This window comes from Cyprinodon tularosa, unplaced genomic scaffold (assembly GCF_016077235.1).
Source record: "Cyprinodon tularosa strain WSP-4 unplaced genomic scaffold, ASM1607723v1 ctg28, whole genome shotgun sequence".
In the NCBI taxonomy this organism is placed as follows: domain Eukaryota; kingdom Metazoa; phylum Chordata; class Actinopteri; order Cyprinodontiformes; family Cyprinodontidae; genus Cyprinodon; species Cyprinodon tularosa.
Genome location: NW_024038985.1, coordinates 339,503 through 357,629, shown reverse-complemented (window position 1 = coordinate 357,629; position 18,127 = coordinate 339,503). Strand labels below are relative to the sequence as shown.

At 41.7% G+C, this 18,127-nt stretch overlaps 1 protein-coding gene across 2 annotated transcripts in view; it reads left to right on the top strand.

The window, feature by feature from the left end:
* Nucleotides 1-18,127, top strand: part of LOC119786809 (unconventional myosin-VIIa-like) — a 121,364-nt gene that overhangs the window by 25,558 nt on the left and 77,679 nt on the right. The window contains exons 8-17 of one of the 2 annotated variants that reach the window (XM_038290364.1): nt 79-221; nt 3,775-3,888; nt 5,861-6,014; nt 6,087-6,163; nt 8,881-9,000; nt 11,327-11,469; nt 11,555-11,765; nt 11,871-12,006; nt 13,581-13,687; nt 13,846-13,887. In XM_038290364.1, the coding sequence (XP_038146292.1) occupies nt 79-221; nt 3,775-3,888; nt 5,861-6,014; nt 6,087-6,163; nt 8,881-9,000; nt 11,327-11,469; nt 11,555-11,765; nt 11,871-12,006; nt 13,581-13,687; nt 13,846-13,887 (1,247 nt within the window). The remainder of the gene's footprint in view (nt 1-78; nt 222-3,774; nt 3,889-5,860; nt 6,015-6,086; nt 6,164-8,880; nt 9,001-11,326; nt 11,470-11,554; nt 11,766-11,870; nt 12,007-13,580; nt 13,688-13,845; nt 13,888-18,127) is intronic. The other variant, XM_038290365.1, reaches the window with a different exon arrangement.

Here is an 18,127-nt window from a genome sequence, read left to right as displayed (position 1 = left end):
CTTTCATGCTAGTTTAAGGTGAAATGTCAGTTTGTACCTTCTTTATCATTTTCTGTGTATTTTTTTTCAATTATGAAGCTTTTGGCAACGCCAAGACAATACGTAATGACAACTCCAGTCGCTTTGGGAAGTACATAGACATCCACTTCAACAAACGAGGGGCCATTGAAGGGGCCAAAATAGAACAGTACCTGCTTGAGAAGTCTCGTGTCTGTCGACAGGTGAGAAGTCAGATCATTGACGGTCCCGTTTAAAATTACACTGCATTGGTTTTGGTTGGAACACAGGGTGCTCTGCTCTGAGGGGTTTTAGGCCCTTCTGCATGTTTGCATGTTCTCCCTGAGCATGCCTGGGTTGTCTCAGGGTACTCCGGTGTTCTGTCAGTCCAGCATACCCATAGTCAATACCCGTTTATCCCTTTAGTTTTGAACGACAAATAAATTTTAAACTACCTCAACGGGCGTGTAAATACCCGTACCTGTATGCCTTTAGTAATTTACAAAAAAACTATTTAATTACTTACTTTCTGGTGTTTTGTGAAGCGTATGGTGATCTGACCTTAAATTTTTATTTTTTTATACTTAATTAAAGGGATACACATCCACTGATGTAGTTTAAAGTCTATTTTTCGAACAAAACTAAAGGGATAAACGCAAATCTGATGAGGATAAAGTCGTAATATTAAGAGAATAAAGTCCTAAAATTACGAGAAACAAGTTATATTTTATGACAGCTCTTCCAAGAAGAACTGTCTTCCCAAAAATGAGGAATGTGGAGCATCATGTGAAGTTATAATTCAGCATCGGTTTGACAAATAAGGAAATCTTTTAGCAGCAGCATCAAACTGGGCAGGATGTCAAAGTGGACTCTGGTTGCTGATTGGTGGAGCTTGTCGGCGTCATCTGCTGGGCGGAGCTCCAAGCTTTCTTTCTGAAACAGGTTGTTGCATGAAGACTTCATTCTCGCAATGTTACGACTTTATTCTCAAAATTTAAAAATTTAAAAATCTCTAGCCTGGCCCTAATACTTTTATTACTTACACTGTTAAAAGTCAGATGGTAGAATACATTTTTGAACTGAGATTTAAAAACATCTGAAGGAGCTTTTGTGCAGAAGCAGCTCCCAGTTCACTTAATAACTTTAGGATCCACCTGCAGCATCTAGTCAGCTGACCTAAGGAAACGAGCTAAAGTGCAGGGGTGGCTTTTAAAATATGCGGAATGCCGCGAGACAAACATAAATCTATGGAAATTATTATGAAATGTATAAAACAAAACAAAAAAAAAAGCAAGTGAGGGAAGCTAAACCCTTGTTGAACCAGTTAAAAATGATCCTGTCCCATTTTGAACCAGCTGAAAATATGACCCAGTATCCTGGCAAATTCCTATTAAAGGTGAATTGCAGTAATCCAACAAGAACTTTTAAATTTTTAAATCCCAGGGCAACATGTATTTTAACACCTTAGTTAGTGAAGATAGACCTCAAAGGAAATCAGCACCGAGGGAACCTGTGGAGCATTTGGTTCTAAATAGGATAATTTTGGTTTTACATTTATTGAAATAAAAGAAAAAATACGAACCATCCATGATTTTATTTCCTCAGTCAACAAGAAGCGGAATAGAGTGATCATCAGACTGCTAAGGTTAGAATAAACAGTCATCTGCACATTGATAGATTTAAAGGAATAGTACACCCAAAACATGATTAGCCTTCATTTTCTACTCACCCCCATGCTGAACAACACTCTGGAGTACTTTTTTGATATCTCAAATGCATCTTGAGATCTGGGAGGCTTCTTGCTGTCTGCTGACATTCAAATAATGGAGGTCTATGGCGTAGGAGACAGAAAGGTCCATAAAAGTCCACAAAAAACGTGTCAATATTCCTCCATACTGCTCGTCCAATGTATTCCAAGTGTCCTGAGTGGGTAGCATCCAGAATTTACTCGAAACGAAGTCATTTAGAATGTTTTTAGAGCATAAACAGTAGTGTATAGGATTTCCTAAAAGCACGTTCACGAGTCTACGGAAACCGCAGCAGACCAAACCAGATGAAAGTGCGCATTCAGCGTCTGCTCTGCCGATAATGCAAGCGTAGAAGAAGAAATGTGCTGTTTACCTGTGCAAAGAAAGAAACAACGAAAGAAAAATGTCTGAGGACTTCAGTGTTGAGGAAGAGCATGAGTTCTTTGCCGAGCTGAATGCGCACTTTCATCTGGGTTGGTCTGCCGCGGTTTCCGTAGACTCGTGAACGCGCTTTTAGGAAATCCTATACACTACTGTTTATGCTCTAAAAACATTCTTAATGACTTCGTTTCGAGTAAATTATGGACGCTACCCACTCAGGACACTTGGAATACAATGGAAGAGCAGTATGGAGGAATATTGACACGTTTTTTGTGGACTTTTATGGACCCTTCTGCCTCGGGCGCCATAGACCTCCATTATTTGAATGTCAGCAGACAGCAAGAAGCCTCCCAGATCTCCAGATGCATTTGAGATATCAAAAAAGTACTCCAGAGTGTTGTTCAGCATGGGGGTGAGTAGAAAATGACGGCTAATCATGTTTTGGGTGTACTATTCCTTTAAATCTCTGTAAAGGAGAAAAAGAGCTGGTCTTAGAACAAAGCCTTGCGGTACTCCCTTTGGCAGGTGTGGAGTAAAAAAAAAAATGAGCACTGAGAGTTGATATCCAAGGAAGAAAAGGTTTTATTTTACTCTGCAGAGGAGAACAACACGACCAGCTGAATGCAGCTCTCAGTGTTGATCTTAGGCTGCAGCATCCTAACCTGACAACAGCCAGATGCATGTCTAGCTCCGCCTTGCTCCACTCACATACATCTGGGACACCGCCATAGGAATTGCCTTTACTGAAGGCTGGGCCTTATCAAAACTCCTTCCATATGATTGGATAAGCCACTTGTCTGTCATCTTTATCGACGTGCTATTTCAACCACTCACACCGAAGCTAACCCGTGAAGCTGTGAGAAGAGCCTTCAAAGCCGTTCTCTGATGTTCTTTTAATGAAACAATATCAGATAGATTGGACAACACAGAGGAAATAGCAGCATCAATGCTAACGCTTGCTTCCTCGATGCAAGCCGCCATTGTTTTTGGAATCTCACGCTCGCTTCTCCACTACGTCACATCCAGGAAACACCCGCCCTGCGTCCTGATTGACCAGACCATAAATTTGGTTGTGGAAATCACTTTCAATGAGCGATGTCCCAGATGTATGTGACTGGAGCTAGGCGGAGCTAGACATGCATCTGGCTGTTGTCAGGTTAGCAGCATCCCAACCCCTGCATAAAAAAGGGGACTCCCCACACATTAACATTTCCCAAGAGGAACACTTTAGTTCATCAAAGGACAGAGATGACAATTGTTTTCTATTCACACTAGAACGTGAGAATCTTGACATGTTTCTCCCTTATCTAACTTCCTTTCGAACCTCTTTCCTTTCCTTTCATCTCAACAAGGCTCCTAAGTAATCACTCCTATTCAAAAAAAAGAAAAGACAGACTACATCACTCACAAACAGGCCAAGGAAAAATACCATTCCACACAGGTCAGCACAGGATGAGGTAGGGTGGTCATCCTGTGTTGATCACCTATTTTTACCACATCAGTGTTTAAAATTATTGTTTCAATGAAAACATCCAATACTGGTTGGATACCAAATGCTTTCAGAAGACAAATTTTAACAGAACATAAACAAACACTTGACTTATCTTTGCATAAGCATACAGATTGAATGTTGTTTCTTCCTCCACAGGCTGCGGATGAGAGAAACTATCACATCTTCTACTGCATGTTGAAGGGCATGGCTCCAGAGATGAAGGCTAAATTGGGTCTTGGCCTGGCCAGAGAATACTCCTACCTCACCACAGTGAGACCAGCATTGTGATCCACAGATCAGACAACACATAATTATTTGTATTATAAGATACCAGACTAAACTTTTTTGGTTTGAGGTCAGTTATTATTAAGAGAAGCTGAATATCAGAATAGTGAGTATGTGAGCAAGGTTTGCATTAATCAGTAAAAAAATAAAAATAATATTTTTGATCGCGATCACTGAGTCTGGGAGCAGCCATTTTGAACAGTATGTAATTCATATTTAAAGTACTTTCAGAGGTTTGAATTCTGAATATTGCTACTTTTCCTTTAAAAGACCCACCCTCTCCACTTGCACAAATAAATGCACATTCATGACCCTGTACCTGCTCCCAAGAGGGAACGCCTAATATATAGCAACTTTTAAACAGAGCGTGCACGACCCCGTTTCTCCTCGTGCACGCTCTATTTAAAAGTTGCTGTTCTCATAGACCATACAAGCTTACTTGTATGCTTACCGAAACTTATGTAAGCTGACCTTACCCCCAAATCCCTTAATCACTGTATAGAGCTGGGAATACATAGTGAACTTTATAGTTCACTAACAGTCAGGACAGATGATCACTACTTTGTACTCCCCATTGGTCATTTAACTCCTCCATCTCTCTTTTGCGAGCAAAGCATTATGGGATTGCTTTGCGAGGAGATGACTGTCTGAGACCGTAGGTCACCACACATATACGCCTTAAAAGTGCGCATGCATAGAAAAAGATAGCTTACTGGGGACGAGCGCGTAGGATGGCCTTACGTAAACATCACCAGAATGATTGACAGTTAGGAGGATGACTTATTGAGAGGATTCACCCGGAAATAAAAGATCGTCCTCAATACCTTTAAACTACAGATTCGATTTTGGTAATTTTCCATTCAAAAGATCGATTTATGTTTAACTTCCTGGCTGATGTCTTGAGGTATTGCTTCTATACTTCCACGTAATATTATTTCCTTGTGATGCAGTCTAATTTATGAGACATATCTGTCATGATGTTACTAAGTTCTGACCCAAAAATGCAGATAACGGAACAGAGTCCAGGGAAGAGGTTTAACGGGTTTTATTGAAGAAGTAAACAGGGGGAGAAGTGTTGCTCTGAACACTGCTCAACCGGAACTGCAAAGTGAGGGGAAGACACAGCGGTTAGTTCAGGCTCAGTGGGGAATTTGACTCGTGAAACTTGGAGAAGAGGATTTGGTTGCCGACTCACGTTTCCAGTGAAGTTGTTGTGTCCTTGACTCCTGTCTGTGTGCCGTGGTTCCAGTGTTTGATTCGGTGGAGGGCGGAACAGGGTTTACCCAGAATGCGGTTGATAGTTGGAGAACGGAGAAAATGACTGCCACTCAGATTTCTTGCGGTACTTGAACGGGTCGTTGTGGAGAACTATCCCTTTCTCAGTGGAAAGCTCAAACGATCTCTCGGGGAAAGTGGATCCAAACCTCCTGTTTGAATCCCAGCTCAGTTTGAAGCTCAGTTTACCCTTCCAGGGTGTGAAGGTCCGAGAAATCCAGTTGGCAGGACAACTTCCTGCCAAGAGGCAAAAACAAAACAAAGTTAAACTCAGGTTGACAAAAACTCAGCTTGACTCAGCAAACTCAGCTTGGCTAGAGTACCCTAAACTGGCAAACACTCTGGTGTCTAAGTAATGGCAGTCAGCAGCTTAAGAACACTCCGTTTAATGAGGAAACCATCAGCAGGTGTGTGAGGAGGCAGACCAGAACCAGGCGCCTCCTGGTGGAGGAAGGGAGACAAACACAGAAAACACAGACACAAAAACAGGAGTCCTGACAGCATCAGTTCCTCCTGCAACAAAGCATCCCAAGATCATTCTGGCCCCCAGTCTTCTCAGGCTTACAAACGTTCCTCTTTTTGTCCTCTAGATGCAGTAAAATCAGGCCTTTATTTACTTGTAAAATTGTCAATACCTAGAACTCCAGAATACTTAACCTCTTCCTGTCTTCTACATTTTTAGGGTAACTGTACTGAATGTGACGGCCGTGATGACCTCGCTGATTATTCCAGCATCCTTTCAGCCATGAAGGTCCTTATGTTTAGCGAGACGGAGAACCTGGAGATTTCAAAGCTGCTGGCAGCCATCCTGCATTTGGGCAACCTGCGATTTGAGGGTATTTCTACACCTCAGAATCATTACCTGTAGATGCGTGGAGGTTGGTCAAACATTTTCTCACTTCCTGCAGCTCGCACTTACGACAATCTGGATGCTTGTGTGGTTGTGAGGTCTCCGGACTTGATGACTGCTGCTTCACTCATGGAGGTCTGTACCACTCTAGGAATTATGTACAACACTGTAGTTCATGTTTATACTGTAAGTCATTATATTCTATTTATACTAATCCATGACTTATAGGTTATATAAAAAGGAATAAGGGACTGAAAGGCATCATTTTGTCATGAAATCTCATAAAACCATGAAATACAAAGATGATAATGAAGCCTCAATAATAAAACATAAACACCTACCTTTCATTCGATGGCTGGTAACGTGTGTACTGGTCAACTAACAAGCTTTTTCAAAACCAATGATAAATCACTGCTGCTGTGCAATAAAAGCCATGACATGATATAAGCTGAAGAAATATACAAATGGCTGGTTTTAAAAGTATTCAGGAGGTTAAAGACATGCAGGGTTATTCAGGGCTCTCAGCCAATTCAACCTGGAGAAAAGCTGCAATTAGGAAAACATTTAATTTATTTATGCAGGTAACACAATCATATTCTTCAAAAATATTTCTATCTAAGGAAAACCAGCTGATTGCATCAACTCATTGACCCTCTGCAATCCCTCAAACTGAACATGCATGCAGCGACATTGGAGAGGAAAACTCCCTTTTAAGAGGAAGAAAAACCAGGCTCAGCGGCCAACCCGACTGGGGTTCAAGGGGACAGAAGCTGAAAAGTAATTTGGAGCGAATCAGCATTTAGAAAATGATTAAAGTAGTCTTTTCCCGGGGGGCCTGGATATTGGTGGTGGAATAAGCCAGTGGGGTGAGTGGGACAGAATAATCTGAGAATGTGGGAGGAACCAGGGTGGAGTTGGGTGAAAGTTAACTTGCCTGCGGGAGAGAGAAGCTGGGCCATGAGCTGCATAAAGGTGATCTCAAATGATTATTGGCTTTGGAGAAGATACAGCCCCCTCAGTGGATTATATAATTTGGGGAATATATGATTTCAAATAGGCAATAAGTTTTAGTGGAACAGCACCAAAGCAGTTATGAATAATAAACAACAGTATAAAATTAGGTGAAATATTGTACATATTATTCTCCTCCTGTTGAGGCAGTGTTGGCTTAGTGGGTTAGAGCAGTGAACTTGTGCTCTGAAAAGGTTGCAAGTACCCTGTTTGTTCCCCACAGCCTGCACTCTGGGTTCCTGGAGTTAGGAAGCTGAGACTTAGGCATTTCTTGCAAGAAAGAAGGTTCAAATTTATTTAACGTCCCCAGATGTAGAGATAGGGCTCTGACTGAGGCAACCTTAGTACATACATTTATACCTTACAAAAATCCCAACACACACTCCTACAGGGGAACCAACCCACCCCCTGCACAAAGAACTTTCTCACACTTGAGCATTTGGAGGAGAACAACTTGAGTTCATCAAGGCCGTTCGCTGTTAGGTTAATATATCTTTCACTGGCCAGATGGATCTTCTCAAAACATTTATTTCATTCTTATCTCTAAAGACCTTCATTTAGAGCATTTGAGGCTAAGAACAGACATATCGCAACATTTTTTACCCCACACTGCACAGTGGCAGCCCACTGCATTAATGGGTTAAACACCCCATTTATTGGACAATAAAGGCATTTACGTACACACTACATTCAATGTCTGGGTTCTTTGTTTGTTTGTTCTTGTTCTTTACTCTAAAAGGACAAGTGACTTTTGATGACCCAGGCCTTATTAATGAGACTAGTAGCACATGGGAAGAAGCTGTTTTGTGTTTGGGTTTTTTTGGCAGGGTGTTCTGGTCCTCAATGACTATTTTCTTCTACCAGAGTTTTTGTCCAGGGTGGGAGGGGGTTAGCTGCAAACTTAGCTACTCACCTCTCGGATCTGATGTTGTACAGTTTTACAGAGAAGGAATTATGCAACAAGTCTCAGCGAATGCTACTCTGTAGCCTGCCCTTTACCCCCGGTGGTGGCAGCAGTGTATTAGGTGGTGATGAGGGATTTGGTATTAAAGGTATAGTGGGCGACTTTTTGAGAATTGTTGAAAAGACCTGCCCTCTCCACTTTAAAAAAAAAAATGCACATGCACAACAACCTGCTCCAGAGAGGAAACGCCTATTAAACATGTGCGAGAGCGTGCACGAACCCATTTCTCCTGGTGCATGCTCTTGTTTAAAAGTTTCTGTTTGCATCACTCATACAAGCTTACTTTCCAAAAGAAGATTTGCAATTTTTCAACTATGTCAGACTCACCACCGGTAAGTGAAAACGGGGACGAGCACTCAGGACGGCCTTAACGTAAACATATCACCAGAATGATTGACAATTAGGAGGACCTCTTATTTTGATGATAGACCCGGAAAAAGAAGATCCTCCACTATACCTTTAATGGCAGAGTAGAAGTCCACCATCATTGTCTTTGGCAGGTTGGACTTTTTTAAATGCCACCCTAAGTACGTCCTATGCTATGCTTCTTGTTGAGGGAGGTAAGGTTCAGATCCTTATTCAGGTCCTGAGCAATGATGGTGAGAAGGGCAGCTGGAGAGTTGCACAGAATGATGGGGGTCCATCTTCTATTGTTTTCAGACTGTTGAGTTCAGGACAGTTCTGGCTGCACCAGGTGATCAATAATCCACCTGTAGGCAGACTCAGAGATGATCCTAATAAGAATTATGTCATTTGCAAACTTCAGGGATTTCATGGACTTGTCATTTTGAGCTGGACTGTTTGATTTGACCATAGATATTTTCGAATGACAATAGTAAAGAATCCACCCATTTTAGAAAAGTGTTTTGTGTTTTAGGTGGAAGCGAAGGATGTGATGGTGTGCTTGACCACTCGAACCCTCATCACTCGGGGTGAAAGCGTCACCACGCCCCTCAGTGTGGAACAAGGACTGGATGTCAGGGACGCCTTCGTTAAGGTATTTATTATTCACTGCTGGTAGGGAGCTAAGTTTGTTCAAGAGTAAAGAAAAAACATTTAATTTCTAAAATCTATTTTATAAGTAGAAATTTTAAACATGTAGAAGTGACTTTTTTTTTCAGTGGCCCTAATCCTCTTCCGTACATGTTAAAGAAAATGTCCGGTCAGCAAGGAATAATCAATGGATCATTATTTATACCTAAAACTAAGGCACACCGGACTATAGGGCGCGTTTTTTATATACAGCTACATGTCCTCTACTACCTTTAAATACCTCTACTGCGTATTTAAAAATACAGCGGGGGCAAAACTGAGTATGACTGTGCTTTATTCATGTATTTATTAAAAAGTATTAATCAAACCTGGCAGCTGGCCGTGAGACAGACACATCGCAGATGACACAGCGCTGTGATCGCTCCTAAATTAACTTAAAATCCTGAAACCTGCCGACGGAATATGTTCGCTTTTATTACCGGTATCCTGGTGCCTGCAGTTTAGATTATTTAGATGAAAAACACCTGCCAGCCACCGCGTGAACCCGGAGGCTGCCCAGCCTAGAGGCTGCTGATGAAAGGATTTCTCCTGTCGGCGCACCGCTGGTATGTGGGGGTCTGAGCGCCTCCGACAGAAATAGATAATCTGGATGAACTGACTGCAATTATTAAGTTTTCAGGTGGACTTTCTCTCTTAAAAACATATTAAAACTACTTTATTCCCACTGATCTCATCAAATATAGCTGCAAGATTTAGATTATTTAGATGAAAAAACACCTGCCAGCCGCCGCGGTGAAGAGGAGGAGACCCGCCCAGAGGCTGCTGTTGAATTAAGTTTTCAGGTAGAAAAATAGAGCGGGAGCAAAACTGAGTATGATTGTGCTTTATTCAAGTATTTATTACAAAGTATTAATCGAACCCATCAAAGTCATCATCCTCTGTTTCTGAGGTGCTGTGTCTGATTGTCTGATTGGCAGACACAGCACCTCGAAGAAGCGAAGAAGGGGAAACTGGCATGTCTGATTTAGCTGCGCTAAATCAGACATGCCAGTTTCCCCTTCTTCGCTGTCAGTCACTTTCCGTGCAGCGCGGCTCCTCAGAAATAATGCCGGCTTTTGCGAAAGCTTGAACAACAGAGCCAGCAGACACGTTAGTCCAAGCATCTACAATCCATCCGCAAACGGTGGCGTAACTTGCCCGGCGCTGCCTTCCACTTATCGTGAAACTGTGGTCTCCGTCTGTCATCCATCGCTCCCACGCCGCTCGCAGCCTTACTTTGAACGGCCGCTTCACACCGATGTCGAGCGGTTGAAGTTCCTTTGTCAGACGGCGAGCACAGCGTTTATTTTTTTCACCATGTTTTTCTCATCAGCAGTGAGATGGGCACGCATGGAGTCACATATTAAAAGCGATGGTGAAGCGTGGAAAAAACCACCTGGTCTCCTCACATACACCTGCCTCAGCCACGCTTTCATCATCTCCTCATCCATCCAGCCCTTTCATTTGCTTTAATATCATGTGTCATCAGAGCGCTGTGTCTGTCTCGCTGTCAGCTCCCAGATCAGCTTCTCTGATTGGTTGATGTGGCGCGTCTCGAGCAGCAGCAGCGCGTTGGCGGCGCGCTCCCGACGCTGCGCCTGCTGCTCAAAACGCGCTGCGGGACCTTTTGCTGCATCAATACGCTCGTCAACCGTTGACTTTGCATGTAAACTCGCTGCTTCTGCTGCACCTGCTGCGTCCGGTTCACAGCGAGCACAGCATTAATTTGTTTCACCATGTTTTTCACATCAGCTGTGAGATGGGCACACATGGAGTCAGATTAACAGCGATGGTGATGAGTGGAAAAAAAAACACCTGGTCTCCTTACATTCAGCCACTCTTTCATCATCTCCTCAATGAGGTGGTCTCAAAAGTCGCAGTTGCAACACACATAGGGCGCACCGCACCATAGGGCGCACCGCACATTTTGAGGGGGAAAAAAAGACGTTTATGTGCGCCTTATAGTCATGAAAATACGGTAGCAACACCTCCCTCCTGCCATCTTCTGGTGGTCTTTGACAAACATGGATGCCTCCAGTAAAGCACATTCAAATGACAATTACTCTGAATTAAACACACTGATCGTTTATTGAAAAATATGTAATCATTTCATACTTAAAGTACCTTCAGAAGTTTTAATTCTGAATGTCACCAGACTTTTTCCTGATTAACGGTAAATTCTTAAATCACTATGAACGCATTAGTTTTAGGTATAACTAATGACCCATTGGTTATTCCTTGCTGACTGGACTGAATTTGTTTGCTGCTGACAATGTGCCATATTTGTCCAGGGGATTTACGGCAGGCTGTTTGTGTGGATAGTAGATAAAATAAACGCAGCCATTTACCGACCTCCTACCTGCGAGAGTAGCGTTATAAGAAGGTCAATCGGACTGTTGGACATCTTCGGCTTTGAGAACTTCATCGTCAACAGGTAGCTAATCTTTTCTGGGGGATTAAAACTCTATCTAGCTTGTTTTCCTTGTATTGTCTGTGAAACTTTCTGTCTCCTTCTGTAGTTTTGAGCAGCTGTGCATTAACTTTGCCAACGAGAACCTGCAGCAGTTCTTCGTTCGCCATGTCTTCAAACTGGAGCAGGAGGAGTACAACCTGGAGGACATCAACTGGCAGCACATCGAGTTCACAGATAACCAGGACGCTCTAGACATGATCGCCAACAAACCCATGAACATCATCTCCCTCATCGACGAAGAGAGCAAGTTCCCAAAGGTACAAAACAAACAGATGTCGTTTTTATTTTATTCTGCAAACAGATCCAGTTATACGTGGCGTGAAGACAATAAAAACCATCTGTTGTCCTTTATCTTTTATTAGGGGACCGACGCTACAATGTTGTATAAACTCAACTCACAGCACAAGCTCAACACCAACTACTTTCCTCCTAAAAACAGCTATGAAACCCAGTTTGGCATTCAACACTTTGCTGGAGTGGTGCATTATGAATCCAGAGGTACTTTCTTTAACTTTTTCATCCACATTGAAAGAAAAACTGGAAGATTTCTCTTTGATTTTGAAGATTTGAAATATATTTAGAATAAAAAGCTCATTTGCACTTTAACTACAAACTACATGAATTCAAGAAGAACTAGCAATCCTAAAATCCAGCTGTTATACACAACGTACATTAGTAACAAACACAACTCAAACCTAAACAACAGAAGAGTAACAGGCACTCTGATCTGCTGCTACAGCTTGATTCAATTCAATTCAGTTTATTTATATAGCGCCAAATTCACAACACATGTCATCTCAAGGCACTTTACAGTTCAACCAGATCATCCAGTCAAATTGATTCAAGATTGATGAAATCTTAAATACTGGAAACAAATTCTGATCTGGATGAAAAGCTAAAAATGACCAACATTAAAAACTGTGATGAGTTACAGTTTAAACACCTACCATGAAATAACATGCATCACAATTTTTATAATTTTTTTTGAGCACATTTTTAACTCAATAAAAATCCGACATATATTCAGGACCTCTGCTTTGATGGAAAACAGAGATAAAGTTGTAAATAATTTGATAATGAACTGATACTTTTATTTATAAATCTGCTGCAGTAATAATCTTTGGACCAATAGAGGAGAGATCTAAAGTTAGCACACAGCTTCAGTCGCTTCAGCTAGTAACCACTGATCAGGCCCGAAATCTAGGTGTAGTGCTGGATTCAGACTTGAACCTCCAAAAGCATTTAAAGACAATTACAAGGTCGGCTTTCTATCACCTGAAGAACATTTCCAGGATTCAAGGACTAATGTCTCAGCATGATCTGGAAAAACTAATCCATGCGTTTATTTTTAGTCGAATCGATTACTGCAACAGTGTTTTCACAGGTCTGCCTAAAAAGTGGATCAGACAGCTGCAGCTGATCCAGAACGCTGCTGCCCGTGTCCTCACTAAGACTAAGAAAGTAGAGCACATCACCCCGGTTCTAAAGTCCTTCCACTGGCTCCCTGTATCTCAGAGAATAGACTTCAAAATACTTCTGTTAGTCTAAAAATCTCTGAATGGCTTAGCAGCTAAATACATCACAGACTTGCTATCAGTGTATCAACCCTCCAGACCACTCAGGTCTTCTGGCTCCAGCCTGCTCTGCATACCTAGAAACAGAACTAAACATGGAGAAGCAGCATTTAGTTCCTATGCTCCACTTATCTGGAACAAACTTCCAGAAAACTGTAAAAGTGCGGAAAGCCTGAGTTCCTTTAAATCAAGACTAAAAACACATTTGTTTAGGATTGCCTTCGACTGTTCTAGTTAAACAGTTCAACTAAAACATCATTAGTTCAACTTTTACATTTTTTTTTAGTCCAACTGTTTTTAACTTTGTACTGAATTGTGCTATACAAATAAATTTGCCTTGCTTATTGGTTCAACATTGGAACCAGCAAACCACACCTCAAAACCTCTCTATCTTTGAAGCATACCATTTGCACTAACCTTCACAGTTTAAATCATATTGTTAATATTAAGATGATATCTGATCCATTTGTATTATTTCCCCTTTCATTCATCGGTCAGGATTTCTAGAGAAAAACCGTGACAGCCTTCACACAGACATCATCCAGCTCGTCCACTCGTCCAAGAACAAGTTTATCAAGCAGATCTTCCAAGCTGATGTCGCTATGGTAAAGCCAACAAACAAAAACACTATTGCACTGTATGTTTCCTCTCTGTTGTCGTGCAGTGTGAGGTTGGGGGGAGGGGGGCTTTTACCACAAACACCTCTTCAACTCAGACCTCGTCTCTCTTCTGTCTTCTTTGTGTTTTTACTTTGAAACATCAGTTTCTCTGTGGCTATCAGCAGCCCAGCACCCCCACTCCGAAGGTAAAATGGACAAACTTTAGTGTCTGTGTTTGCTTAACTACACTGCTCAAAAAAATAAAGGGAACGCTCAATTAACACATCCTAAATCTGAATATAGAGCCAATTCACAACATATCATCTCAAGGCACTTTAAAGTTCAACCAGATCATCCAGTCAGATTGATTCAAAGTTTTCTATCTAAGGAAAACCAGCTGATTGCATCGACTCATTGACTCTTCAGCAATCCCTCACACTAAGCACGCTTGTAGCGACAGTGGAGAGGAAAAACTCCCTTTTAACCGGAAGAAACCTCCAGCAGAACCAGGCTCAGTGTGAGCGGCCATCTGCTGAGGCCGACTGGGGTTCAAGGAGACAGAAGCAGAGATACAGAGAAGCAACTGTAAAAGGCGGCACCGTTCAGGAAACACACTGCCAGGCAGATTAGCTCCCATGTCAGAGGATGAAAGAGAGCACAGCCAGTCATTCATAGAAACAGGATTCCCATCCAGTACTTTGTTCTGTTTGTTCTGTACAAAGTTTATGTGCTGACAACAAAATCACATGTAAATCATCCATAGAAATCAAATGTATTAACCAATTGAGGCCTTGATTTGGAGTTGCACCAAAAATTAAAATGGAAAAACCAACTACAGGCTGATCCAACTTTGATGTAAAGTCGTTAAAATAGGTCTAAATTAGGCTCAGTGTTGTGTGTGGCCTGCACATGCCTGTATGACCTCCCTACAACACCTGAGCATGCTCCTGATGAGGGTATGGTTGGTCTCCGGAGGGATCTCCTCACCAAACCTAGACTAAAGTATCCGTCATCACCTGGTCAGTCTATTGTACAACATGACGTTGGTTGGATGGATCAAGACCTAATGTCCCAGATGTGCTCAATCAGATTCAGGTCTGCGCAACAGGGAGGAAAATCCGGAGGTTCATTTCCTTCATCTTGCAGGAACTGCTGACACTCTCCATCCACATTAGGTCTAGCATTGTCCTGCAACTCAGGTTCAACTGCACTGGCATATGGTCTCACAGAGGGGTCTGAGGATCTCATCTCAGTCCCTAGTGACATTCATGCTATCTGTGGCGAGCACATAGAGAGCTGTGCCGGCAAAGAAATGCCACCCCACACTATTACCGACCCACTACCAAATCGGTCATGCTGAAGGATGTTGCAGGCAGCAGAACGCTCTCCAAGGTGTCTCCAAATTCTGTCACATGTGCTCAGTGTGAACCTGCTTTCATCTGTGAAGAGCACAGGGCACCAGTGGTGAATTTACCAATCCTAATGTTGTCTGGCAAATGTCAAATGTTGTGTTTGGTATTGGGCTTTGAGCATTACCTTCATCTGTGGACGTCTGGCCCTCATACCATCCTCATGGAGTCGGTTTCTAACCGTTTATGCAGACACATGCACATTTGTGGCCTGCTGGGGGTCATTTTGCAGTCTTTTGGCAGTGCTCCTCCTGGTCCGCCTTGCATAAAGCCAATGGTAGCTATCCTGTTGTTGGGTTGTTGCCCTCCGTGTCTCCTGCTGTACTGGCCTTTCTCCTGGTAACACCTTCAGCCTGTGGACACTATGCTGATGGATACAGCAAGCCTTCCTGCCACAGCTCACATTGATGTGCCATCCTGGGTGTGCTGCACTACCTGAGCCACTTGTGTATGTCTCATGCTACTACGAGTGTAAAAGAATCACCAACATTCAAAAGTGACCAAAAAATCAGCCTGAAAGCGTAGTTACGGAGAAGTGGTCTGTGGTCCTCACCCGCAGAACCTCTCCTTTACTGAGTGCGTCTTGCTAATTTCCAATAATTTCCAGCTATTGTTTATTTGTACAACAGCATGTGAAATTTCTTCCTAAGTGGATAGTTTAAATATTGTGTTGTTTACATGTTTCTTTTATTTTTTGAGCAGTGTATATCCAAAGGTCAGTTATCAACCTCCCTCTCCATCCCTTACTGTTTTTTTCCCCCACAGTATTACAGTTTAGTGCTTAAGGAAACTTTAATTATGCACCATTTCAGCTAACGTATAATGCACAAGTAAGACCAGCATGTAAAGAAATATTCAATAAAATACCTACGACAATCAATTATTACAAACATAGATATAGATTAAACTCCTGAAGTATTAATAAATGCTGTGAACTACCTGCCTTCACCACGTGCTGTGTTAATGCACCATTAGAGAAGAGGATCCTTATTTTTATTGCTTTCAGCATGTTGCACTAAGAGCTACAGTAATTTCACTTCTCAGGGGAGCCATAATGTACTTTCTACTTCGAAGGAAAGAATACAAAAATAAACCACTGAATATATATATATACATATATGTGTGTGTGTGTGTGTGTGTGTGTGTCCTTACATATCTATCCGTGCAGGGTCCCATCGGTGGGAGCACACTCACTGCAGGGGGTCCAAAATCGGAGTGGGGCCCAAAATGCTGGGCCCCAATCCGATTTCAATTCAAATGTGCTCAGCAGCCCCCCCTGATGCTGCCATTGCTTTTTTTTCCATCTCTTAAAATTGGCCGGTATGGTAGCAATAATCGGGTATGTGTGTAAAGGTGTGTGTCCGTCTTCCGCTTTCCACCGGAAGTCAGATGTTACACTTCCCGCGATGTTGGATACACACCGCGCGAATTGGAAACTTTTGGCCAATCAAATCGCTGCACTGACAACACGGAAGGAACGTACACAAGTAACAGAAGAGTCAAGCCAGACAACGATAAAGTGATTGAAAATCGGTGAGTAGTTTACATTTCTCTGCCTCTGCATTCAACAGGTCGAGTCCGTGAGTTTTTTTTACACAACAGCATTATTTCATATTACTGTTAGCATTTAGTTTCTGGGGTTACAATAGTCGGAAGCTAGCGCGAAGCTAGCGCGAAGCTAGCGCGAAGCTAACGCAGCTTCTGGCTTTTTTTTGTAAATATAAATTTTATTAAGCAAAATTTTCAAATGCATACAAGAGAAGTGATATAAGTAAACAATTATGTCACGTTACATTTGTTGCTAAGACGCCGTTTTGGGTGGAAAAGGCGTAGTGTAAACAACCAAGATAAGTCTTTACAGTTAACATAAGCCTGAAAACAGGGGCGGATTTGAGAAAAAATAAAAGAAGAAAATAGAAAGATAAGGGGCAACTACATACCAAGGGGATCTATTACAAAACAATTCAAGAAAAGATTAACTCATTCAGAACAGAAGTTGTAGTTTGAACATATAGAAAAATATAGTTTTCACTGCCTTCTTGTTGAAAGTTGTTTTGATTGTATTGATATATGAAATAAACAATACTAGGGACAGCGGCTTCTGCTGGGAGAATTTACATTTGTGTAAAAGGCCATAATGATAAATAAGTTGATGACATGAGCCCTTTGTTCTATCCCCTTATCATATTTTAGAAATCCTAAAACTACATATTCAAAAGACAGTAAAAAAACCTTCCAATAAATTGTCAGTAATGAACTTGGAAACATCTTTCCAAAACCTTTTGCTGTATGAGCAATTCCAAAATAAATGGGATTCAGGATATGCAGAGCAGAAACTGTAATAAAAAAAAAGTTATACTGGGTAGTATTTGTGTAAAATTTTAAATGAGTATATTCTACTTTTGGGACGGAAATGAAAATGGAAAACAAATTCATTGCAGCTCATAAGATCCCCATCTGGAGAAATAAGCTGATTTAATAGAATAATACCTTGGTCAAACCATTCCTGAGAGACAGAGAGCTCAATTCGTTGCAGCAGTTCCAGTGGCTCGCTGGCTAATGGCACGCCGTATTACTGGCCGGAGCCACTGAATTATTTTGTCATGTTTTTTGATTGCTGTTCTTTGGTATTTAATTATTTTTTGGGTATTTTTCTGGCCGTTTTTCGGCAAATGCCTTAGTTATAATACTTCTAACTAGATTGTTTTATATATTTATATATATATATATATATATATATATATATATATATATATATATATATATATATAGTGATGTTATCGCTTAATAACCTGTATTAAAATGTACTCTTTATATGTTTTGTTTTTTTGATTGTGATGTTATTGCTTAATAAACTGCATTAAAACTTTTATACGGTCACATTTACTTGATGGAACGGAGTAGTTTATCTGCCTATAAGTGGCCTCGGCCGGCAGCAGCCAGCATCAGCCTCTCCGATGTCAGGCTGTGCCGGCAGCAGCCACCATCAGCCTCTCCGAACGGCAAGCTCTGCCGGCAGCAGCCACAGTGGAACAAA